The sequence below is a fragment of the Microcaecilia unicolor genome, chromosome 1 (genome assembly GCF_901765095.1).
Source record: "Microcaecilia unicolor chromosome 1, aMicUni1.1, whole genome shotgun sequence".
In the NCBI taxonomy this organism is placed as follows: Eukaryota; Metazoa; Chordata; class Amphibia; order Gymnophiona; family Siphonopidae; genus Microcaecilia; species Microcaecilia unicolor.
In genome coordinates this window covers 267,917,746-267,945,092 of record NC_044031.1, presented here as the reverse complement: position 1 = coordinate 267,945,092, position 27,347 = coordinate 267,917,746, and the positions used below count along the sequence as shown (strand labels likewise).

At 45.3% G+C, this 27,347-nt stretch overlaps 1 protein-coding gene across 7 annotated transcripts in view; it reads right to left on the bottom strand.

Moving 5' to 3' along the window:
- The window catches only part of ATP2C1 (ATPase secretory pathway Ca2+ transporting 1), a 291,909-nt gene that overhangs the window by 198,305 nt on the left and 66,257 nt on the right, over positions 1-27,347 (bottom strand). For all 7 annotated transcript variants that reach the window (XM_030206388.1, XM_030206411.1, XM_030206380.1 and 4 more), the window contains 2 exons: positions 11,872-11,961; positions 444-479 (listed from right to left, as the gene is read on the bottom strand). In XM_030206388.1, the coding sequence (XP_030062248.1) occupies positions 444-479; positions 11,872-11,961 (126 nt within the window). The remainder of the gene's footprint in view (positions 1-443; positions 480-11,871; positions 11,962-27,347) is intronic.

The window sequence follows — 27,347 nt, the reverse complement described above, 5'->3', positions numbered from 1 at the left end:
CGGTTTTTTGGCGAATTTTGACACATCAAGCTCAAAAGGTTGCCCATCACTGTTGTAGGGTAACCCTTCTCCTTAGTTTTAAAATCCAGAACAAGAAATATTAATGTTATTCTCGGATGGATGTCCTGCTAGTTTACATACTACTGATCTCTCACTTCCAAGCAAAATGATTTGTTACCTCAAATGTCAAAAATCACACTATTCTCTGTACAGGGCCTCATTGGGAATGAATGTGCATGGCTAAAATCTTTAGAAGCAGGACCCTTATGGCCGTACAGGGAAGCAGGACTGTCAAAATTGCTCCTCATCCATTATTTCCTCTTCTTGACCGTGGCACAGTGGGTGGTGTGGGAGCTCCAGGGGACATGTCACAGAAGGTGTAATTTCGGGTTGGTATGGCCCTGTTTAGAAGCACTGCAAGCTAGCATAATAAACTCACTTACCTGTACAAAAGCAACAGTAACGACAATAAGTATTGCCTAAGGAAAAATGGAAAGAGTGACATCAGAAAGTTTACTTATCAGACTGCTGACTTCGTTTCAATCCAAACACTAGGATAATGCCCAAAGACTACTGTGAGGATTCTATAGCTACAAATGTACCGAAATGTTACATAGAATTCTAAGGTTAACAAGCATGGAAGAGTAGCCTAATGATTACAGCAGTGGGCTGAGAACCAGAGAATCCAGGGTTCAAATTCCCCAAATACTCCTTGTGTCCTTGGGTGTCACTTCACCCTCCATTACTCAGTACAAACTTCGACTGTAAACCCTCTACAACTATAGTATTTATTTATTGCATTTGTATCACGCATTTTCCCACCTTTTTGCAGGCTCAATGTAGCTTACAATGTATCGTTATTGGTAGATAATAGATTAGGAGATAACAGTTAGTGTTACATAAAGAATAGCATAATCGAAATTTAAACAAGTAGATCTACGTAGTAACTCTCCTTGAACTACTACTGAAAAGGTGTGAGCTAAATCCAAAGCATACTGTACAAAATCAAATTCACTCTCCACACAGCAAGTTATCTAAGCAAGCATGCAGCTGTCAAGATAAGCTCTTCAGTTGTTCACTTCTAAAAAGGCAATATAGTAGCTGATATACATTAAATCAATTGTTAGGATGGTGGCGAGACCCAAGTATTTTTATGGAAGATTCTCACTGCCCAGGAGCACAGGCCCTGTCAAAGTTGTAAATACCTCTCAAGCCTAGCACACACCTTACTGACAAATAGTTTCTGGGACTTAGGCAAAGAAGGTCTGTATCTTATATAACTCTTGTGGCTTTTCTGCTGTATTACAGAAAATCATTCCTCTGCTAGGAAAAAAAAAAAAAGGAAAGATACAAGTTAACCATCATTAAGTTAAAAAGGAATTTTGTTTTGCTGACTTATTTCAGCACTGGGTGATTGCAGACAAGAACCAAAAAAAAAACCCAAAACAAAAAAAAAATGGTCCAATGCCCTCCACTTTTTCACTATCCCTGTTGACTGTCTCACCGAGATACCAAAAAAACAAACAAACAAAAAAAAGGTTCAAACTCCTGCCATCCTTATAGTGAACAGAAAAATAAAATCTCTCATTGCTGCTTTTCTTTTTAAATTACACAATTATAAATTCTAGCAAAGAATTTCTAATCAAATCTGGCAGTCTGAGGTAACAATTAGTTCAAATGGGATTTCTGTGGTGCTGGCTTGCATTTCCACAGATGTCTCATTTTGGATTTGCTGCTTGTTACTGCTCATTAAAATAAATCCACCAAACAATGGTGTAGGCATAAAAAATAATTGGACATAGACTCCCTTCAGACCTATCACAAAAATGAAAGCACCTTACGTTCATGTAGTAGGCACTGTGTGTTTCACATTAGTTTTAATGCACAAGGCCAGTGCTACCTATTCGGTAGGGCTGCATTTCAATTAAAATGTTTAGTTACAATTGTATTTTATTATTTATAGTATTAGGAGACATTAACCTTCACCTTGAAGACCCAAACTCTACCAACACATGAGATTGCGGAAGAAGCTGGAAACTACAGGCCGGTAAGCCTCACTTCGGTTATTGGAAAAGTAATGGAAGCGATGCTGAAGGAAAGGATAGTGAATTTCCTGGAAACCAATAAGTTGCAAGATCCGAGACAACATGGTTTTACCAGAGGGAAATCGTGCCAAACGAATCTCATTGAATTCTTTGATTGGATAACTGGAGAATTGAATCATGGACATGCTATAGATGTAATCTACTTAGATTTTAGCAAAGCTTTTGACACGGTTCCCCACAGGAGGCTCTTAAATAAACTCGATGGGCTGAAGATAGGTCCCGAAGTGGTGAACTGGATTAGGAACTGGTTGACGGACAGATGACAGAGGATAGTGGTAAATGGAGTTCGCTCGGAGGAGAGAAAGGTAAGTAGTGCAGTGCCTCAGATCGGTGCTGGGGCCGATTCTGTTCAATATATTTGTGAGTGACATTGCCGAAGGGTTAGAAGGTAAAGTTTGCCTATTTGCGGATGATACTAAGATTTGCAACAGAGTGGACACCCGGGAGGGAGTGGAAAGCATGAAAAAGGATCTGAGGAAGCTAGAAGAATGGTCTAACGTTTGGCAATTAAAATTCAATGCGAAGAAATGCAAAGTGATGCACTTAGGGAGTAGAAACCCACACGAGACGTATGTGTTAGGCGGTGAGAGTCTGATAGGTACTGAGGGGGAGAGGGATCTAGGGGTGATAGTATCTGAGGATCTGAAGGCAACGAAACAGTGTGACAAGGCGGTGGTCGTAGCGAGAAGGTTGCTAGGCTGTATAGAGAGAGGTGTGATCAGCAGAAGAAAGGAACTGTTGATGCCCCTGTACAAGTCGTTGGTGAGGCCCCACCTGGAGTATTGTGTTCAGTTTTGGAGGCCGTACCTTGCGAAGGATGTTAAAAAAATGGAAGCGGTGAAAAGAAAAGCTACAAGAATGGTACAGGATTTGCGTTCCAAGACGTATGAAGAGAGACTTGCTGATCTGAACATGTATACCCTGGAGGAAAGGAGGAACAGGGGTGATATGATACACACGTTCAAATATTTGAAAGGTATTAATCCGCAAACAAATCTTTTCCGGAGATGGGAAGGCGGTAGAACGAGAGGACATGAAATGAGATTGAAGGGGGGCAGACTCAGGAAAGATGTCAGGAAGTATTTTTTCACAGAGAGGGTGGTGGATGCTTGGAATGCCCTCCCGCGGGAGGTGGTGGAGATGAAAACGGTAACTACTACTACTACTACTACTATTTAGCATTTCTATAGCGCTACAAGGCATACGCAGCGCTGTACAAACATAGAAGAAAGACAGTCCCTGCTCAAAGAGCTTACAATCTAATAGACAAAAAATAAATAAAGTAAGCAAATCAAATCAATTAATGTGAACGGGAAGGAAGAGAGGAGGGTAGGTGGAGGCGAGTGGTTACAAGTGGTTACGACTCAAAAGCAATGTTAAAGAGGTGGGTTTTCAGTCTAGATTTAAAGGTGGCCAAGGATGGGGCAAGACGTAGGGGCTCAGGAAGTTTATTCCAGGCGTAGGGTGCAGCGAGACGGTAACGGAATTCAAACATGCGTGGGATATGCATAAAGGAATCCTGTGCAGAAGGAATGGATCCTCAGAAGCTTAGCTGAAATTGGGTGGCGGAGCAGGTGGGGGGAAGAGGGGTTGGTGGTTGGGAGGCGAGGATAGTGGAGGGCAGACTTATACGGTCTGTGCCAGAGCCGGTGATGGGAGGCAGGACTGGTGGTTGGGAGGCGGGAAATACTGCTGGGCGGACTTGTACGGTCTGTGCCCTGAATAAGGCAGGTACAAATCAAGGTAAGGTATACACATATGAGTTTGTCTTTTTGGGCAGACTGGATGGACCGTGCAGGTCTTTTTCTGCCGTCATCTACTATGTTACTATCCACCTTATAATTGAAAGAGAAAAACGCCTAGATTTCGACCCAAATCGGGAGATAGACGTTTATCTCACAAAAACGAATAAATCGGTATAATGGAAAGCCGATTTTGGACGTTTTCAACTGCACTCCATCGCGGAAGCGTACAAAGTTGACGGGGGCGTGTCGGAGGCGTGGCGAAGGTGGAACTGGGGCGTGGTTATCGGCCGAGGAGAGATGGGCGCCTTTCGCCGATAATGGAAAAAAAGTATGCGTTTGTAGCTAGAATTTAGGGCACTTTTCCTGGACCCTGTTTTTTCACGAATAAGGCCCCAAAAAGTGCCCTAAATGACCAGATAACCCCCAGAGGGAATCGGGGATGACCTCCCCTGACTCCCCCAGTGGTTACTAACCCCCTCCCACCACAAAAAATGATGTTTCACAACTTTTTATTTTCACCCTCAAATGTCATATCCACCTCCCTGGCAGCAGTATGCAGGTCCCTGGAGCAGTTGTTAGGGGGTGCAGTGGACTTCAGGCAGGTGGACCCAGGCCCATCCCCCCCCCCCTACCTGTTACAATTGTGCTGCTTAATGCTTAGTCGTCCAACCCCCCCAAACCCACTGTACCCACATGTAGGTGCCCCCCTTCACCTCTTAGGGCTATAGTAATGGTGTAGACTTGTGGGCAGTGGGTTTTGAGGGGGATTTGGGGGGCTCAACACACAAGGGAAGGGTGCTATGCACCTGGGAGCTCTTTTACCTTTTTTTTTGTTTTTGTAAAAGTGCCCCCTAGGGTGCCCGGTTGGTGTCCTGGCATGTGAGGGGGACCAGTGCACTACGAATCCTGGCCCCTCCCACGAACAAATGCCTTGGATTTATTCGTTTTTGAGCTGGGCGCTTTCATTTTCCATTATCACTGAAAAACAAAAACGCCCAGCTCACAAATTGTCGAATAAAACATGGACGTCTATTTTTTTCGAAAATACGGTTCGGTCCGCCCCTTCACGGACCCGTTCTCGGAGATAAACGCCCATGGAGATAGACGTTTTCGTTCAATTATGCCCCTCTATGACTTCCTTCATCTATGTGACCTTACATGGCCACACACACAAACAACCCACGTGAAGGGTCACACACTCGACCTCATCTAATACAAACTGTCCACAACACAGGCTCGATGGACAGAAGAACCGTGGACTGACCATTACAAACTAAACCTATCCCTAAAATGGAATAAAAGGGGATCTTTCTACACCCGAGAACACACAACTTATACCACGAAAGGTCAAATAGATCCGGATTCTTTCTGGCAACAGTTATACAACAACAATTGGACAGCACAAACTGAATCTATATATTACCTCTCAGAATGGGACAAAAAATGCAAACATATACTAGACGAAATAGTGCCCTTACAAACCAGAACTTCACATAGACACAACTCGACACCGTGGTTCAATGAAGAACTGAAAAACTAAAAACACAATCTAGGAAACTGGAAGGCGCATGGAAAAAAATAAAAGACGAACACACACTCAACGCATGGAAACAACTACAAAGGAAATACAAATACGCAATTAGACAGACCAAAAGGTCATACTACAAAGCTAAAATTGGGCCGGACTACAAAAACACGAAGAAACTATACCATCTCATGAACTAACTACTAGACACAACTCCCGTCACCACAACCAACACTGACATCCCATCTGCAAACAACCTTGCTAAATATTTCAACGAAAAAATTGTAAACCTATGCAAAACCCTACCTCAGAACAACATGGACATTGAAAACTTCATCAATGTTCTAGACCCAACCCCCGGTGAATACCCTGCTGACCGAATATGGTCAAATTTTGCTCTACTCAGCGTCGACACAGTCACCCAGGCGATTAAAAAATACTCAGCCATTGTCAATTGCACACCTGCCCCAGCTACCTAATACAATCTGCCCCCCCTCCGCTTCATAATAGATCTCACATCCCACTTAAACTTCATGCTTCAACAGGGTATCTATCCTCAAGAAAAAGGCAACATCCTGCTCACCCCAATACCAAAAGACACTAAAAAAAAAAAAAAAAAAACGACATCACCAACTACTGCCCAGTAGCATCTATTCCATTAGTAGTCAAACTAATGGAAGGACTGGTGACCAAACAACTCAATGACTACATAAACAAATTTACTATACTACATGAGTCACAATCAAGATTTCGACCCCTACACAGCACTACTCACTCTACTAACCAAGTTCAAGCAAGAAATAGAAATGGGCAAGAGCATTCTCCTCCTCCAATTCGACATGTCAAGTGCATTCGACATGATTAACCATAACATATGACTCCTAGAATACTTCGGAATCAGTGATGGCACTCTCAATTGGATTAAGGTTTTTTTTTTACCACAAGAACATATCAAGTGAAATCAAAAAACAAACATATCGTCACCGTGGAAACCAGGCTGCGGAGTACCGCAAGGATCACCACTATCACCGATCCTTTTCAACCTCATGATGACTCCACTAGCCAAGACCCTATCCGCCCAAGGCCTCAACCCATTTATCTACACTGATGACGTCACATTATACATCCCATACAAACATGATCTGGCGGAAATCACCAACAAAATCAAGTTAAGCCTAAACATCATGAACTCATGGCCAAATGCATTCCAACTAAAACTCAATACAGAAAAAACACACTGTCTCATCATCTCATCCCAATACAATACATACAAACCCACAAACATTAACACCCCAGGATACACACTCCCTGTCTCAGACAGCCTGAAAATTCTCGGAGTAACAATCGACCGTAACCTATCACTAGAGACCCAAATGAAATCCACCATAAAGAAAATGTTTCTCTCAATGTGGAAACTCAAACGCATAAAACCATTCTTCCCGAGGGAAGTATTTCGTAGCCTGGTAGTCCATGGTACTAAGCCACGCAGATTACTGTATTGGAATCTATGCAGGATGCAAGGATCAAATCATAAAGAAACTTCAAACCACACAAAACACAGCAGCCAGGCTTATATTTGGAAAAACACGTTTTGACAACGCCAAACCATTCAGAGAAAAACTGCACTGGCTACCAATCAAAGAATGTATCACTTTCAAAATCTGCACGACTGTTCATAAAATTATTTACGGCGAGTCACTGGGATACATGACAGACCTCATCAACCTGCCAACCAGGAACACCACAAAATCTACATGATCATACCTTCTGAACAGGATTCCTTTATGTTTATCCCACGCATGTTTGAATTCCGTTACCGTTTTCCTCTCCACCACCTCCCGCGGGAGGGCATTTCAAGCATCCACCACTCTCTCCGTGAAGAAATACTTCCTGACATTTTTCTTGAATCTGCCCCCCTTCAATCTCATTTCATGTCCTCTCGTTCTACCGCCTTCGTATCTCCGGAAAAGGTTCGTTTGCGGATTAATACCTTTCAAATATTTGAACGTCTGTATCATATCACCCGTTTCTCCTTTCCATGTATACCCTGGAGGAAAGGAGAAACAGGGGTGATATGATACAGACGTTCAAATATTTGAAAGGTATTAATCCGCAAATGAACCTTTTCCGGAGATACGAAGGCGGTAGAACGAGAGGACATGAAATGAGATTGAAGGGGGGCAGACTCAAGAAAAATGTCAGGAAGTATTTCTTCACGGAGAGAGTGGTGGATGCTTGGAATGCCCTCCCGCGGGAGGTGGTGGAGAGGAAAACGGTAACGGAATTCAAACATGCGTGGGATAAACATAAAGGAATCCTGTTCAGAAGGAAAGGATCCTCAGGAGCTTAACCGAGATTGGATAGCAGAGCCGGTAGTGGGAGGCGGGGCTGGAGGTTGGGAGGCGGGGATAGTGCGGGGCAGACTTATACGGTCTGTGCCAGAGCCAGAGGTGGGAGGCGGGACTGGAGGCAGGGATAGCGCTGGGCAGACTTATACGGTCTGTGCCAGAGCTGGTGGTGGGAGGCGGGGATAGTGCTGGGCAGACTTATACGGTCTGTGCCCTGAAGAGCACAGGCACAAATCAAAGTAGGGTATACACAAAAGTAGCACACATGAGTTGTCTTGTTGGGCAGACTGGATGGACCGTGCAGGTCTTTTTCTGCCGTCATCTACTATGTTACTATACCTAAACCTCCACTACCCAAACAGCAAAGGACTCAAATATAAATCCACCTATGCAACCATTTTTTCCTACCTAAGCGCACAACAATGGAACCCATTGCCAAAAGCAATAAAAACTACGCTTGGCCACCTAAATTTTCGGAAAGCACTAAAGACAGACCTGTTCAGAAGAGCATACCCCACCGACCCAACATAAAATGCCTGGGCAAGTCACTTAATCCTCTATTGCCCCAAGTACTTCTATAATAATATGTAAACCACTTTGATTGTGACCACAAAAAAAAGGCATATTATAAAATCCCCTTCCTTTTCTTAAAGGACTGAATTTCCCTCCTAGCCCCAGATCTAACATCTCTCTACTTCTCTTTCTTCCCTCCCTTTCCTCTTCCCACAGGTCCATTATTCTCCTTCCCTTTCCTGTGGCCCATTCTCGCTCCCTTTCCCTCCCTTCCCCCCCCCCCCCCCCCCCCCAACAGCAGTGACACAAACTTGGAGGTGAGCAGCATCAAGCTCTTCTTTTTTTTTTTTTTTTGTTATATTTCTACCCTGCGCTTTCCCACTCATGGCAGGCTCAATGCGGCTTACATGGGGCAATGGAGGGTTAAGTGACTTGCCCAGAGTCACAAGGAGCTGCTTGTGCTTGAAGTGGGAAATGAACTCAGTTCTTCGGTTCCCCAGGACCAAAGTCCACCACCCTTTCCACCACCCTTATATGTAGATATAAATGGGAAATTATTGTAGCTTGTAGAACCAGCACTTATAAACTCTGTATTTTGTGTTCGTTTTTCTACACAATACAGATGGCCAAATTTCAGTGATGAAATCCTGTTTACTGATGGGTTCATTGTAACTTCTTCTTGTGACTGCTAGAGCTTACTGCCTCGGCCATAGCGTCTACCAGCGGCCTATCCAGTTCAGCAGCTCTCTCCGGTACTCTCTCCCCTCACCAGTCTACCTTAAAGTTGTTCTTCTCTTGGTCCCCAGCAGCGGCAGCACTGCATATATACTACCTATTTCCTGCTCTGCAGCTTTCCCTCTGGCCTGACCCACCCACACAGAAATAGGAAGTGATGTCAGAGGAGGTGGGACAGGCCAAAAGGAAAGCTGCGGAACAGGCCACAGGCAGCATACGTGCAACACTGCCGCTGCCAGGGACCAACAGAAGACCGCCTTTAAGGTAGACTGGCGAAGGGGTGTTGGTGTTGAATCACGGTTGGGGAGAAAGATGTCAGATTGCGTCAAGGACAAGGATTGGTAGTGGAAGAGCAGAACAGATGTTTAGAGGAGACAGGAAATGCGGCAAAGTGATTAATTTTTTAAATTGTGATTAATAATTAATTGCAGAGTTAACTGTGATTAACTTGCAGGCTTGCTGTCCTGTGCAAATAATTAACTGCAAGAAGAGGAAGCTCAGATTATGAGTTTTAACTATGCCACAGTGCTGCAAGACAGACAGAATTGCTGCAGCAATATAACAAGCTCTGGCTACTTCTGCTGTCTCAGAGTTAGATACTGGGAAAATGGACAGTGAAAAAAACTGCCCACAGCTCTTTTTGACTTGAGAGAACATGCAACATTGCAAGACTCACTCCATGCCACTGCTCACTTCAGTGAGTCAGTTGAGCACTGTCACACCTGGAGACGCCATCCTGTGGAAGTGCATGGTTCACACAGTGGGCTGTGCAGGCCCTGTCAATACACCATTACTTAGGACTGTATAATATAAAACATGAATGCTTCACACAGAAAAATTAAGAAATAAAAAACTTGAAATTTAATATTTAGCTCATGCTTTTCCAGTGGTAGTTCAAGATGTATTACACTCAGGTACACTAGATATTCCCCTGTCCCCAGAGGGCTTACAGTCTAAGTCTGCACCTGAAGCAATAGAGGGTTAGGTGGCTTGCCCAAGATCTCAAGGAGCAGCAGCACATTTGAATCATGGTCTCTCTCTGGTTGAGAGCTTACTGCTTTAACCACTAGACTACTCCTCCACTCCTCACAATTTGTTTAAAATGCAATTTTAAGTACATATCATATGTGACACAAACAGGTGCACGCAGACCAGTTATAAACTAAATCGGCTTCCAAAGGTTTCTTAAATCTGACTTCAGATGTGTTTGCGAGACAGAACACACAACCATTTTCTGTAAGGAAATACTGGGAAAGGAGAAAGGTATAACTAAACAACATCTAAGCAGCATTAGCCCACCACCTTTCCTTTTGGTTCTTTTTTACATCCCCTGCAGCAACTGAAGAGTGAAGCTTCCAGCCTGGGTTAGCACTACACTAGTCAATGTATGAACACAGAACAAATGGTTGCAAAGTGGCATCACAGGAAAATGTTCTAAAGTAAGGCTGGTGAATGCATTTTTTAACATTTAAATACTTAGCACAGTAGATGAACCATTATTTTTAACCAAAGATGCCACTGTTTTGCTCTCTATTGCAACCTATTTTTAATATCTCCTAAACCAGGGTGTCCAACCTCTGTCCTCAAGGTATGTAATCCAGTTGGGTTTTCAGAATTTCCCCACTGAATATGCATGAGATCCATTTACATGCACTGCCTCCATTGTATGCAAATGGGGATCTCATACATATTCATTGTGAAAATCCTGAAAACCCAACTGGGTGAGGGCCGAGGTAGGACACCTTTGCCCTAAATCATATTGAACTCTATTTCAAGTGCAAGCCATTGCTAGAGACAAGGCTGTAGTGTTGCAATAGCCTATGAAACTCGTAATCAGTTTCTGTGAAAGAATGATGATATGATTTAAGTTTCATGCAACACCAGAACACAAAAGAGTAAAAAGGTCTGTACACACATTTGCTAGACCAATTATGACACAGTATTATTTTTCTACGATTTAAAATTCTTATAATTTCTGGAGGAAAAATAAAATCCATAGCAATGAATCATTCAAGCAAGCCATGCATTAGAAGTCCAATAGAACTTTCACTCAGCTGTTAACTTTATCATTTTGTACAAAGGCCAACAGCATTTCTATCAAAAGTTTCTAAGCAAATTTAACTATTTAAATTCTCATTATAAAGCACCTACATAGGCCCCCAAGCAGCACATCCTTCCCCATTGGCACCTGCACTTATAATATAAAGTATGGGATCTGCCATACACCCCATGCACACTAAGACAGCTCTGATGCATCCAGCCCCCTCCAATGTCAAGTCGGAAAAGGGGTGGGAAGAAGCATTGCATGCATGGATGGAAAGCAGGTTCCGTGACTTCTTTATGTTTCATGGGCCTGTCACCTGCAGCAGCAATGGCAGTGGGACTTGGGAGTTATGTGTGGCCATCAGAAGCAGCACTCACGCTGGCCATTGGCCTCCCTCTTGGAAAAACTCCCAGACTTGGCTAAAACAGCTGGATTGATAACCCTTGGATTAGGAGTTTGAGATTCAGAGAGTTAAGACAATGACTCTGCCACCACCACTTCACTGTTTTTTTCATGATGTTTAATCAATGAAGGCATCAGAAAATTATCAAAAAACTGAAGATGACCTAAAGTGCAAGGCACACATTTTTTTTTTTATTTGGCCTTTTATTTATTTCTCATTTAGTACCTATTGCCTATAAAAACAAAACTGCACCAATATTTTACAAACGTACATGGATTTGGTTTTTGTTTTTTTAAGAATAAAAAAATATAAGACCTGGACCAAAAAATAAAAAATATATATAAACATATGCAAAAATAAAACAAAATGAGAAACAGAAATAGACAATTCTGTAGAAAAAAATGCTAAAAAAAAATCACAAAAGTGAAAAGTAGCCAAATTCCGATTTCTTACCACGGTGATACTGACAGCATCATCAAACTGGCGCATTAAAACACTGATGACTGCAGAAGCCAGAAGAAGCATAAGAAGGGGATTTTTAAACTGGAAAACAAAAAGATAAATTAGTCAGTTGTGATATTTGAAACAAAAGCTTTTCCAGCTCATGTGCTCCTCTCTCTTTCCTGCAGTACTAATGCTCTGTATAACTGACTGCAAGACTTCAAGTAATAGTACAATCTTCTCCCAAATAGGGATCCAGAACTAAAACAGCAGGTGCAATTTTACATCTTGCTATTGCAAGGAAGACCCAAACATTTGTGAATATCTGGGGAACACTGGAATATTCCATGGATATTAGCAAAGGAAAATGGTTTGTGTAAACAAAAAAATGCAGATGAATGAATACTGGTAAACTCTGATTGAAGTTTCTGATAATACCAATGTTCTTCACATAGCTTAGTAAGAGCAGAAAAGATTAAGTGTTTTGATTTAGAAACTACGGTAGCACATTTTTCCATATGTATATGTAACATTTACTTGGGGAAAAGTTTAATTTAATATGTGGCAAAAAGGGGGCCGGTGCTAGCATCAGCTCATGTTTTACATGTGCGCCGAGGCCCCCTTTTAGCGCAGCTGGTAAACGGGAAGTCTCGCTTTCCTACAGGAAATGGCCGGGTAGAAAGTAAAGCACTTGCCGTGCGGCCATTTCGGATGGGGAGGTACCCTTGCCACCACCCACTGAGGTGGCAGTAAGGGCTCCCGCATTAACTACCACCGCTTAGTAAAAGGAGCCCTAAGTTCTGCAGAACGTGCATTTAAGGAGTAAAGTCATTTAGAAGAGATAGGAAGAGAGGAACTCTCTATAAAAAAAACTAATGAGCACCTCTTCCATGGGCCCTAGCAAGAGTCTGGAGTGTATTGCTCCTGTTGCTGGGTCAAAAATAACTAAAAAAATAATAATTTGAAGGCATACCATTATATGGGGAGAACTTTCCTGTAACAACATCTGAGTCAGTCACACACAAATGATACATTAAAAAGCAATTAGTACTCTCTCTCTACTGACAGCATAACATACATTATGTGCAAATATCCTCAACAAATCCTCCAGTAGCTCGATACCAGACTATTTTGCTCCTGGAAAAATACTGGATACTTTACAGGTTGTGATAATTCATATGCTCACCCAATTAAAACAAACCAGCCCAAAATGGTTCCGAGAGAGTTCAAGACTAAGTGTTACTCTATGTGCTCTCCAAAACTCACGTAAAATATTTTGGGTTAATTTTTATGCGATTGGAAAAAAAAATGGATCACAACCTACAAAGAATTCAATATAAAAACTTAACAGGGAGATGCTATAATCTTAATTCAGAATTTTGAAATAGCAACTATTATGATGTAAAGGCCTAATTCATTAAGACTTTTCTCTCATCCTGTGCCTAGGAGTAAAGACACTGATGAATAGGGCCCCCAAAAATCCACTCCGTAGCAGTTTTTTTTTTTTTTTTTTGCTAACTGCAGTTTTCTTGTATTACTTTGGGAAGATAATTTATAAATAAAGCACATTGTATAGAGGAAAGACACAGATACAGTAGCTACATGTCATTAAATGCAAACTTGAATCATCTCCTCCTGGTCTGCAAATATTTCCATTTACACTTTAAGGTCCATTTTTAAAAAACACATGAATAGATGTTCTAAATAAGAACATCAGTAAACTGCCTCTACCACAAAGCAAATGCTACATACCTGTAGAAGGTATACTCCGAGGACAGCAGGCTGATTGTTCTCACTGATGGGTGACGTCCACGGCAGCCCCTCCAATCGGAAACTTCACTAGCAAAGGCCTTTGCTAGTCCTCGCGCGCCCATGCGCACTGCGCATGCGCAGCCGTCTTCCCGCCCGAACCGGCTCGTGTTCGTCAGTCCCGTATGTAGCAAGACAAAGACAAGGGAAGACACAACTCCAAAGGGGAGGCGGGCGGGATTGTGAGAACAATCAGCCTGCTGTCCTCGGAGAATACCTTCTACAGGTATGTAGCATTCGCTTTCTCCGAGGACAAGCAGGCTGCTTGTTCTCACTGATGGGGTATCCCTAGCCCCCAGGCTCACTCAAAACAACAAACATGGTCAATTGGGCCTCGCAACGGCGAGGACATAACTGAGATTGACCTAACAATTTATCCAACTAACTGAGAGTGTAGCCTGGAACAGAAAAAACATGGGCCTAGGAGGGTGGAGTTGGATTCTAAACCCCGAACAGATTCTGAGACATTGACTGCCCGAACCGACTGTCGCGTCGGGTATCCTGCTGCAGGCAGTAATGAGATGTGAATGTGTGGACAGATGACCACGTCGCAGCTTTGCAAATCTCTTCAATAGTGGCTAACTTCAAGTGGGCCACTGACGCTGCCATGGCTCTAACATTATGAGCCGTGACATGACCCTCAAGAGCCAGCCCAGTCTGGGCGTAAGTGAAGGAAATGCAATCTGCTAGCCAATTGGATATGGTGCGTTTCCCCACAGCCACTCCCCTCCTGTTGGGATCAAAAGAAACAAACAATTGGGCGGACTGTCTGTTGGGCTGCGTCCGCTCCAGATAGAAGGCCAATGCTCTTTTGCAGTCCAATGTGTGCAGCTGACGTTCAGCAGGGCAGGAATGAGGACGGGGAAAGAATGTTGGCAAGACAATTGACTGGTTCAGATGGAACTCCGACACAACCTTTGGCAAGAACTTAGGGTGAGTGCGGAGGACTACTCTGTTATGATGAAATTTGGTGTAAGGGGCCTGGGCTACCAGGGCCTGAAGCTCACTGACCCTACGAGCTGAAGTAACTGCCACCAAGAAAATGACCTTCCAGGTCAAGTACTTCAGATGGCAGGAGTTCAGTGGCTCAAAAGGAGGTTTCATCAGCTGGGTGAGAACGACATTGAGATCCCATGACACTGTAGGAGGTTTGACGGGGGGCTTTGACAAAAGCAAACCTCTCATGAAGCGAACAACTAAAGGCTGTCCTGAGATCGGCTTACCTTCCACACGGTAATGGTATGCACTGATTGCGCTAAGGTGAACCCTTACAGAATTGGTCTTGAGACCAGACTCAGACAAGTGCAGAAGGTATTCAAGCAGGGTCTGTGTAGGACAAGAGCGAGGATCTAGGGCCTTGCTGTCACACCAGACGGCAAACCTCCTCCATAGAAAGAAGTAACTCCTCTTAGTGGAATCTTTCCTGGAAGCAAGCAAGATACGGGAGACACCCTCTGACAGACCCAAAGAGGCAAAGTCTACGCTCTCAACATCCAGGCCGTGAGAGCCAGAGACTGGAGGTCGGGATGCAGAAGCGCCCCTGTGTGATGAGGGTCGGAAAACACTCCAATCTCCAGGGTTCTTCGGAGGACAACTCCAGAAGAAGAGGGAACCAGATCTGACGCGGCCAAAACGGAGCAATCAGAATCATGGTGCCTCGGTCTTGCTTGAGTTTCCACAAAGTCTTCCCCACCAGAGGTATGGGAGGATAAGCATACAGTAGACCTTCCCCCCAGTCCAGGAGGAAGGCATCCGATGCCAGCCTGCCGTGGGCCTGAAGTCTGGAACAGAATTGAGGGACCTTGTGTTTGGCCTGAGAAGCAAAGAGATCCACCAAGGGGGTGCCCCACACGTGGAAGTTCTGCCGCACCACTCTGGAACTGAGCGACCACTCGTGAGGTTGCATGATCCTGCTCAACCTGTCGGCCAGACTGTTGTTTACGCCTGCCAGATATGTGGCTTGGAGCAACATGCCGTACCGGCGAGCCCACAGCCACATGCTGACGGCTTCCTGACACAGGGGGCGAGATCCGGTGCCCCCCTGCTTGTTGATGTAATACATGGCAACCTGGTTGTCTGTCTGAATTTTGATAATTTGGTGGGACAGCCGATCTCTGAAAGCCTTCAGAGCGTTCCAGACCGCTCGTAACTCCAGGAGATTGATCTGCAGATCGCGTTCCTGGAGGGACCAGCTTCCCTGGGTATGAAGCCCATCGACATGTGCTCCCCACCCCAGGAGAGACGTCTCCGTAGTCAGCACTTTTCGTGGCTGAGAAATTTGGAAGGGACGTCCCAGAGTCAAATTGGACCAAATCGTCCACCAATACAGGGATTTGAGAAAACTCGTGGACAGGTGGATCACATCTTCTAGATCCCCAGCAGCTTGAAACCACTGGGAAGCTAGGGTCCATTGAGCAGATCTCATGTGAAGGCGGGCCATGGGAGTCACATGAACTGTGGAGGCCATGTGGCCCAACAATCTCAACATCTGCCGAGCTGTGATCTGCTGGGACGCTCGCACCCGGGAGACGAGGGACAGCAAGTTGTTGGCTCTCGTCTCTGGGAGATAGTCACGAGCCATCCGAGAATCCACCAGAGCTCCTATGAATTCGAGTCTCTGCACTGGGAGAAGATGGGACTTTGGATAATTTATCACAAACCCCAGTAGCTCCAGGAGGCGAATAGTCATCTGCATGGACTGTCGAGCTCCTGCCTCGGATGTGTTCTTTACCAGCCAATCGTCGAGATAGGGGAACACGTGTACTCCCAGCCTGCGACGCGCCGCTGCTACCACAGCCAAGCACTTCGTGAACACTCTGGGTGCAGAGGCGAGCTCAAAGGGTAGCACACAGTACTGAAAGTGACGTGTGCCCAGCTGAAATCGCAGATACTGTCTGTGAGCTGGCAGTATCGGGATGTGCGTGTAGGCGTCCTTCAAGTCCAGAGAGCATAGCCAATCGTTTTCCTGAATCATGGGGAGAAGGGTGCCCAGGGAAAGCATCCTGAACCTTTCCTTGACCAGATATTTGTTCAGGGCCCTTAGGTCTATGATGGGACGCATCCCCCCTGTTTTCTTTTCCACAAGGAAGTACCTGGAATAGAATCCCAGCCCTTCTTGCCCGGATGGCACGGGCTCGACCGCATTGGCGCTGAGAAGGGCGGAGAGTTCCTCTGCAAGTACCTGCTTGTGCTGGAAGCTGTAGAATTGAGCTCCCGGTGGACAATTTGGAGGTTTGGAGGCCAAATTGAGGGTGTATCCTTGCCGGACTATTTGAAGAACCCAACGGTCGGAGGTTATAAGAGGCCACCTTTGGTGAAAAACTTTCAACCTCCCCCCGACCGGCAGATCGCCCGGCACTGACACGTTGATGTCGGCTATGCTCTGCTGGAGCCAGTCAAAAGCTCGCCCCTTGCTTTTGCTGGGGAGCCGTGGGGCCTTGCTGAGGCGCACGCTGCTGACGAGAGCGAGCGCGCTGGGGCTTAGCCTGGGCCGCAGGCTGTTGAGAAAGAGGACTGTACATACGCTTACCAGAAGAGTAGGGAACAGTCTTCCTTCCCCCATAAAAACATCTACCTGAGGAGGTAGATGCTAAAGGCTGCCGGCGGGAGAACATGTCGAAAGCGGTATCCCGCTGGTGGAGCTGCTCTACCACCTGTTCGACTTTCTCTCCAGAAATATTGTCCGCTCGGCAAGGGGAGTCCGCAATCCGCTGCTGGATCCTATTCTCCAGGTCGGAGGCACGCAGCCATGAGAGTCTGCGCATCACCACACCTTGAGCAGCGGCCCTGGATGCAACATCAAAAGTATCATATACCCCTCTGGCCAGGAATTTTCTGCATGCCTTCAGCTGCCTGACCACCTCCTGAAATGGCTTGGCTTGCTCAGGAGGGAGCTTGTCCACCAAGCCCGCCAACTGCCGCACATTGTTCCGCATATGTATGCTCGTGTAGAGCTGGTAAGACTGGATTTTGGCCACGAGCATAGAAGAATGATAGGCCTTCCTCCCAAAGGAGTCTAAGGTTCTAGAGTCCTTGCCCGGGGGCGCCGAAGCATGCTCCCTAGAACTCTTAGCCTTCTTTAGGGCCAGATCCACCACACCAGAGTCGTGAGGCAACTGAGTGCGCATCAGCTCTGGGTCCCCATGGATCCGGTACTGGGACTCGATCTTCTTGGGAATGTGGGGATTACTTAGAGGCTTGGTCCAGTTCGCCAGCAATGTCTTTTTTAGGACATGATGCATGGGTACTGTGGACGCTTCCTTAGGTGGAGAAGGATAGTCCAGGAGCTCAAACATTTCAGCACTGGGCTCATCCTCCACAACCACCGGGAAGGGGATGGCCGTAGACATCTCCCGGACAAAGGCCGCAAAAGACAGACTCTCGGGAGGAGAAAGCTGCCTTTCAGGGGAGGGAGTAGGATCAGAAGGAAGGCCATCAGACTCCTTGTCAGAGAAATATCTGATGTCCTCCTCCTCCTCCCACGAGGCCTCACCATCGGTATCAGACACAAGTTCATGAACCTGTATCTGAAGCCGTGCCCGGCTCGACTCCGTGGAAACACGGCCACGGCGGGAGCGTCGAGAGGTAGACTCCCTAGCCAGCACCGGCGAAGCTCCCTCCGCCGACGTTGTCGGGGAGCCTTCCTGGGAGGCGACCGCAGTCGGTACCGCAAGCGGCACCGATGTCGGAGACCTCACCCCGGGCAAGGGGCAAGCCGGCGCCTCACTCGACGGTACCGGTGGCGCAAGCACCCCCGGTACCGGAGGGGAAGGGCGCAAAAGGTCCCCCAGGATCTCTGGGAGAATGGCCCGTAGACTCTCGTGCAGAGCGGCTATGGAGAAAGACATGGAAGCCGATGCAGGCGTCGAAGTCAGAGTCTGTTCCGGGCATGGAGGCTGTTCCAGGCTGTCCAAGGTGGAGCGCATCGACACCTCCTGAACAGAGGGTGAGCGGTCCTCCCGGTGCCGATGCCTACTGGGTGCCGACTCCCTCGGCGACCCAGAGCTCTCGGTACTGATGCGGGAAGGTGACCGGTGTCGATGCTTCTTTGATTTTTTTCAAACGAAGCATGTCACTGGAACTTCCCGGTACCGACGAGGAGGACGTAGAATCCAGCCGTCGCTTCCTCGGGGCCGAGGCAGATCGGTCTCGGGGGGGGCTGTACCGCAGGAGCCCTCAGGGTAGGGGGAGACCCACCCGAAGGCTCACCGCCACCAGCAGGGGAATGGACAGCCCTCACCTGCACTCCAGTCGAAGCACCACCGTCCGACGACATCAGCACTAGTGGAGGTCCCGGTACTACCGACGCCGACGCAGCCTTTCGATGTCTCGGTACCGACGATGCAGAGGGTCGATGCCTCGATGCAGTCGATGCAGCCGATGCCGAGGTCGACGTCGATGCACTCGATGCCCCCGGTGCTGTTGTCGACGAAGAGCCCGAGAACAACACGTTCCACTGGGCCAATCTCGCTACCTGAGTCCTTTTCTGTAAAAGGGCGCAAAGACTACAGGCCTGCGGGCGGTGCCCAGCCCCCAGACACTGAAGACACGACGCGTGCCTATCAGTGAGCGAGATTACCCAGGCGCACTGGGTGCACTTCTTGAAGCCGCTGGGAGACTTCGATGACATGGGCGGAAAAATCACGCCGGTGAAATCAAAACTCGTAATGGCGATATAGGCACCAAAAATAGGGAGAGAAAAAAACCCGTATCGAGGCCTCAAAAAAGGCCTACCCCGAAAGCGAAAGGAAACTTACGCGGGGCAAAAGCTGGAAGCACGGGAAAGGGGTAAAGACCGTAAAGGTCATCATTTTTTTTTTTTTTTTTTAGCGAAAATCGCGAAGACGCGAGAGGGTCAACTTTGAGGGGCGCGAAACGGCGCAAAACACGACCGTCCCGAGCGCGGACAAAAGAAGACTGACGAACACGAGCCGGTTCGGGCGGGAAGACGGCCGCGCATGCGCGGTGCGCATGGGCGCGCGAGGACTAGCAAAGGCCTTTGCTAGTGAAGTTTCCGATTGGAGGGCGTGGACGTCACCCATCAGTGAGAACAAGCAGCCTGCTTGTCCTCGGAGAAACATATATACATACAGACATCTTATATGTTTTTCTTCAATAATAGGGTCAAAAGTGCACGTTGTGTGCTGCTAGGTGCTGTGTGTATATATACGCTTCAGCCTACATCCCGCTCCCATCACAGCAGTGCAAATGGGAGGGATAACGGCTCTCCCCCATCATCTCCTCTTCTGCATGCACACAGACCAATTGAAATGTCCCAGCAAATACAGAGAAGTTTGAGAAAAAGTGGCGAGGACAGGGAAGGAACTGAAGCTTGAGGCATAGAGACAAAACTTGTTGTAATAGGAAGAAAATTGAGCAAGAAGAGTGTGGCGAGTACAAGATGGGAAGCTGAGAGAAAAAGTGTGCGACACAGGAGGGGATAGAGAGAGAATGAGAATGTGAATGTGTGTGTATGTGACGGGGGGGGGGGGGGGAAGAGAGAGAGAGAGAGAGAGAGAGAGAGAGAGGAAGAGAAAAAGGGAGGGCATGCATAATGTGGGTGGTGGGGAGATAGAGGAGATTAAAGACAGCATACTGGGTTTGAACTTATGCTGAGGCTCAGGTAACACAGTAACATATAGTAACATAGCAGCAGGGCTGCCGAGAGACTGGGCCGGGCCCGGGGCAAGGCCACCCCCGGGGCCCTGTGTCATCCCCCCCCCCCCAAGGTCGCCGCCGCCACCACTCCCCCCCACCCCGAGGCTGCCCCCCCCATCCACCCGTCACCAGGCCAGGCCCCCTGCATTGAAAATCACAGCGCTTCTCACCTCCGTGTGAAAGCACTGCATGCAGCAGCAGATCGCCTCCCTTCAGGCCTCCTTCCCTACCTGTGTTCCGCCCTCGCGGAAATTACGTCAGACGAGGGGAGAGGCGATCTGCTGCTGCATGCAGCGCTTTCACACGGAGGTGAGAGGCGCTGTGATTTCAATGCAGAGGGCCCAGCCCGGTGGTACACGGTCGACGACGGAGCCGAGGGCGGACGGGCGGGACTGCGGCGGAATTTTGTCCCCCCTGCCCCCCCCCCCTCTCGGCGGCCCTGCATAGCAGATGATGGCAGATAAAGAGCTGTATGGTTCATCCAGTCTACCTAATAAGATAAACTCATTACATATGGTATGAAGTGATACATCTAATGTATACCTGATCTGGGCAACACAATAATAATGGGGGATTTCAATTACCCGCATATAGACTGGGTTAATGTAACATCTGTACACGCAAGGGACATAGGATTTCTTGATGAAATCAAGGACAGCTTCATGGAACAGCTAGTTCAGGAGCCGACAAGAGAAGGAAAAATACTAGACTTAGTCCTTAGTGGTGCTCATGATCTAGTGCAGGGGGTAACGATACGAGGGCCACTTGATAACAGTGATCATAATATGATCGGTTTTGATATTGGCATTGAAGGAAGTGAAACTAGGAAATCAAGTACGCTAGCGTTTAACTATAGAAAAGGTGATTACGACAAAATGAGAAAAATGGTGAAAAAAAGACTGAAAGGAGCAGCTCGCAGAGTAAAAAACTTGCATCAGGCGTGGATGCTGTTTAAAAACACCATCCTGGAGGTTCAGGACAAATATATTCCACGTATTAGAAAAAAGGGAAAAAAGACTAAACGTCAGCCGGCGTGGCTAAACAGTAAGATAAAGGAAATCATTAGAGCCAAAAAACAATCCTTCAGAAAGTGGAGAAGAGAACCAACTGAAAGTAACAGGATAGATCATAAGGAATGCCAAGCCAAATGCAAAGCGGAGATAAGGAGGGCAAAAAAGGACTTTGAGAAGAAATTAGCGTTGGAAGCAAAAATACATAGTAAAAACTTTTTAGATACATTAAAAGCAGGAAACCGGCCAAAGAGTCGGTTGGGCCGCTGGACGAAAATGGTGTTAAAGGGGCGATCAAGGAGGACAAAGCCGTAGCGGAGAAATTAAATGAATTCTTTGCTTCGGTCTTCACCGAGGAGGATTTGGGGGGGACACCGGTGCCGGAAAGAATATTTGAAGCGGGGGAGTCGGAGAAACTAAACAAATTCTCTGTAACCTTGGAGGATGTAATGGGTCAGTTCAGCAAGCTGAAGAGTAGTAAATCACCGGGACCTGATGGTATTCATCCCAGAGTATTAATAGAACTAAAAATGAACTTGCGGAGCTACTGTTAGAAATATGCAATCTGTCCCTAAAATCGAGTGTAGTACCGGAAGACTGGAGGGTAGCCAATGTTACTCCGATTTTTAGAAGGGTTCCAGAGGAGATCCGGGAAATTATAGACCGGTGAGTCTGACGTCGGTGCCGGGCAAGATGGTGGAGGCTATTATTAAGAATAAAATTGCAGAGCATATACAAAACATGGACTGATGAGACAAAGTCAGCACGGATTTAGTGAAGGGAAGTCTTGCCTCACCAATCTAATGCATTTTTTTGAGGGGGTAAGCAAACATGTGGACAATGGGGAGCCGGTTGATATTGTATATCTGGATTTTCAGAAGGCGTTTGACAAAGTGCCGCACGAAAGACTCCTGAAGAAATTGCAGAGTCATGGAATCGGAGGTAGGGTATTATTATGGATTAAGAACTGGTTGAAAGATAGGAAGCAGAGAGTAGGATTGCGTGGCCAGTATTCTCAGTGGAGGAGGGTAGTTAGTGGGGTCCCGCAGGGGTCTGTGCTGGGTCCGTTGCTTTTTAATGTATTTATAAATGACCTAGAGATGGGAATAACTAGTGAGGTAATTAAATTCGCCGATGACACAAAATTATTCAGGGTCGTCAAGTCGCAGGAGGAATGTGAACAATTACAGGAGGACCTTGCGAGACTGGGAGAATGGGCGTGCAAGTGGCAGATGAAGTTCAATGTTGACAAGTGCAAAGTGATGCATGTGGGTAAGAGGAACCCGAATTATAGCTACGTCTTGCAAGGTTCCGCGTTAGGAGTTACGGATCAAGAAAGGGATCTGGGTGTCGTCGTCGATGATACGCTGAAACCTTCTGCTCAGTGTGCTGCTGCGGCTAGGAAAGCGAATAGAATGTTGGGTGTTATTAGGAAGGGTATGGAGTCCAGGTGCGCGGATGTTATAATGCCGTTGTATCGCTCCATGGTGCGACCGCACCTGGAGTATTGTGTTCAGTACTGGTCTCCGTATCTCAAAAAAGATATAGTAGAATTGGAAAAGGTACAGCGAAGGGCGACGAAAATGATAGTGGGGATGGGACGACTTTCCTATGAAGAGAGGCTGAGAAGGCTAGGGCTTTTCAGCTTAGAGAAGAGACGGCTGAGGGGAGATATGATAGAAGTGTATAAAATAATGAGTGGAATGGATCGGGTGGATGTGAAGCGACTGTTCACGCTATCCAAAAATACTAGGACTAGAGGGCATGAGTTGAAGCTACAGTGTGGTAAATTTAAAACGAATCGGAGAAAATTTTTCTTCACCCAACGTGTAATTAGACTCTGGAATTCGTTGCCGGAGAACGTGGTACGGGCGGTTAGCTTGACGGAGTTTAAAAAGGGGTTAGATAGATTCCTAAAGGACAAGTCCATAGACCGCTATTAAATGGACTTGGAAAAATTCCGCATTTTTAGGTATAACTTGTCTGGAATGTTTTTACGTTTGGGGAGCGTGCCAGGTGCCCTTGTCCTGGATTGGCCACTGTCGGTGACAGGATGCTGGGCTAGATGGACCTTTGGTCTTTCCCAGTATGGCACTACTTATGTACTTATGTACTTATGATCTTAATTTATCCTTGTCATTTTTAGAGCATAGATTGTAGACGTCTGCCCGGCAATGGCCTTGTTCTAGAATTTCTGAAGTTGTTGTCAAAGCCTGAATAGCTTCACTCCAGCCCATCCAAATCTATTCAGCCTCTATTAGGGCGCTGACCATAAAAGTCTGCCCAACACCGTTTTCCTACCTAATCTCCGCTAAGCTTCTAAACAGGATTCCTTTGCATTTATCCCACACATTTTTGAATTCCATTACCATTTTTATCTCAACCACCTCCTGCAGGAGGGCATTCCAAGTATCTACCACCCATTCTGTGAAAAAAAAATACTTCCTGACATTATTCCTGAGTTGGCCCCCTTTTAGCCTCAATTCATGCCCTCTGGTTCTACCACTTTCCTGTCTCAGAATTGAAACAGTATGTTCAGATTCCACAACCCTTGGAAGGAGATCATTGGAGATGCGCACCGTTTTCTTGATAAAGGATATCCAGTAGATTGTATTGCTAGGTGCTATACGAAAGCCCAAAGCCTGGACAGACAGGAGTTGCTCGTACCAAGAGTACAGGATAAGGAGAAGAATATAGCCTGTACGTTACCATTCACTTACTTATCCAGAGATATTACTAAGATTCTGAGAAAACACTGGACTATCCTTCTAGATCATTTTAGCATCAGATGTCTTATTATTGCCTGTAAAAGAGGTTGCAGCCTACGGGACTATTTGGTATCAATGGCTTTATCTATGATCAGAAAGGAGGATTATAGACTGCCACGAGGACAATTCAAATGTAGAACCTGTTCTGTATGTCAAGTAAACTTGCAATGCAAAGAGTTCATAGACAGCAACTCTGGAATAAGGTATGAATTGAAAATTTACTAACTGTAAAGGTGTGGTTTATGCAAGTATTTGCTATTGTAATTTGGTATACATTAGTAAAGCAAAAAGAGAATTTAAGAAGAGACATCAAGCATAGGAGTGTAATTAACAGGAGGATTGCTGACAAACATTTGGTGTCACATTCCATTGAAAAAGGATACCTGTTTGAGGATTATAATTTCTGGTGCTAGCAAAGCCTGAAATGAACTTGGAGAGGTGGTGACCTTGACTTCCCGTTACTAAGGTTGGACAAAGATTGATCTTTAAATTCAATACAGTGAGTCCAAAGGGACTTACGGGCAGATGCTCAAAAGTCACTGTTAAATACTGTGTGCGTTTTATAGCCGCAATTGAACTTATTGATTTCCAAAAACAGCTACCAATGCTCAAAGGAAATCACATGCAACTGAGATGCACGGAAATTGTGTAAGCGGCGCAGTAGGGGAAGCACCTAGCACATGCACAGAACAGTCTCTCAGTAAGCATCCATATTCTGTGCATGCCCAATCACAGGACTCTTCTGATGACTCTTCTCACCCAGGTGCACTGGTGTTCACACTGTGAATCCCTTGTGCAGATCACCTCTCTAAGAAGTCCCCCAACATGGCTAAGCTGCTCTGGGCTTGCACTTCCTTTCCCTCAGGCTGCCCCCCCCCCCCCCCCAATTGATTTTCTGCCACTTCAGAGTTAAATTCTGCCTCTTCACTGATGTCACTCTTGACATGCCCATATGTCGTCATCCTTTCCCAGCTGTTCGGCTGTTTGCTTTGTTTCTCCACCCCTTGTGAGAGGGATTTCTGACATCATGGGCTTTCCCCAGCCATTTTGTTTTCACTGTGTTAATTGCAATTTTTTGAGGTGTATTCATTGCAATTTTTTTTTTGACATGGTCAAGTCAATGAACTTGTGCCCTTCATAAATCTTTCTTTTTTCCAGAAGAAGCATTTTTGAGGGAATTATGGATGATTTTTTGTTGCGGCAGCCATTTTGTTTTTTGCCGATTTTTAAAAAAGCTCCTCAACAGGGTCAAACATTTAAGTTATTTTCACTATTATCTTACCACGTTTTTACATAAATTCATGGTTTTTGCACTGCTTTTATTATGGTTTTGGTCCTGTTCAATAAAGTTTAATTTAGCTGCTAGGAATGAAGTTTGCATTCCAGCTAGGCACAGACATTTATGAATGAGCAGAAGATCCTGGTGTGTCTGGAAGTTCTGATAAGTTTCTCTTTCACTTTCAACTATTCTTTTGACTTGCACAATTATATTGCTCCTACTGTGCAGGAATTACCACTATTGTCAGCAGAATCTGTGGTACTTCAGAAGTCAAAACAGCACACACCAGAATGAGAGAGAAATCTTCTTTATTTGCCAGCAAACAAAGTAGGACATCAGCACTAAGTCTCTTCTTCTCTTTCTCAGCTCTCTGTGTCTTGTGGCTTCTGTCTGTCCTCTTCAGCTCTCTTCTCTCCTTCTTCTCAGCTCCTTCTTCTGACGTAAGCTGCTTCTGCTCCCAGTTATATACAGTTCTAAACCCCTCTAGCCCCCCTTACTTTCCAGATGGTAAAGAATAGATTGATTACCCTGTCTGAACCAATCATCTCTACACATATATTCAAAAATATCAGTTACATAGGTTTCAGACATTTCCCAAACTAACCTATGACCTGGGGCCTCTCACGCTAGACAATGTGGCACCTATCTCTTGGCATTTTATTATTATTCACATAATCCCAGTCATAGCTTAAACTGGGTTCATTTAGGGGCTAAGGGGCCAGTCTTGCTTAATGGCATACAGTCCTACATTTTGCTATAATCCATCAAGGAAGTAAGTTGACTTTTCCTGACCTCTTTCACCTATTAGCTTCCTTCACAGAACTCGCTAGGACTGTGGATAATTCAAACCAGATAATGACCTTTTCAACTGCAATCTTACTTGAAAAGTAACACTGAATTAAAAGATATTCTACATAGAAATAAAACTTACTAATTACACAGAATAAAACATATTCTAAAATAAACAGAAATCAGAATTCCTTCTAAGACAAAAATCTAAATACTTATAATGGTATCTATAATATCTAGAATATCTATATCTAACCTATTTCCTTCTAACCAGTGTTCAATCTAATCCTTTTAAAACTACAGTATGTCTTGCTTTGCTGATCCCCTCAAGATTTAATGGCCTCCAGATGTGGTAAAATAATATCTATGAACTAGCCTTAACCATCCATCACTCACAAGGGGTCAAAGAAAGTTTCTCTCTCTGACCTTTCTAACCTGTAGCCTAGCAAAAGCTAGACTTCTAAGTAATTAAAACCATATGGCATTCCTCCATCACTTTACAGGACTGAAGAGTTAAAATAGAATTAACAATTTCTTTGCCCATGGCTGCCTCACTACTTTAACTTTTTTGAGAGATTTATTGATGAGCACCTTTTAATTGCTCTAGTTTTATCTTGAGTGAAGCGATAGTATCGCACCATAAGGGAATGTAAGATACTTTGAGGCATATTTTCAAAGCATTTAGACTTACAAAGTTCCATAGTACCTGTGGAACTTTGTAAGTCTAAGTGCTTTGAAAATGAGCCCCTTGACTGGCTCCAAGACACTTTTTTGCATTTACTTGTGGTTTGCGTACAGTACATGGATTTTATCTGTTATATTTATTTTTAGAGTAATTAAGCATTTACTTAAATCGGCTTTAGTTTTAAGTTATATTAATTATGTCTAATGGTTTTTAAGCTATTTATGTATATATATAACTGTGTTTCCAACATTAGCATAAAAACAAAGTCATAATAATTTTATTTTTTTTAATATGTTTTATTAGTATAAGTATTGCCCTGAAGGCCTTTTTATCTGGTTATTCCACAATAAAGGCTTTTTAAAAACCCTTCATCGTGTGTCTGTTTCTTTGTCATCAATCCTATTGTATCTAGAGGACTAGTTGCCCATTTGTTATTGGGACATTCTCATTAAAAAAGCCTCCGCCTCCATGGTCATACTTACCACCAAGAT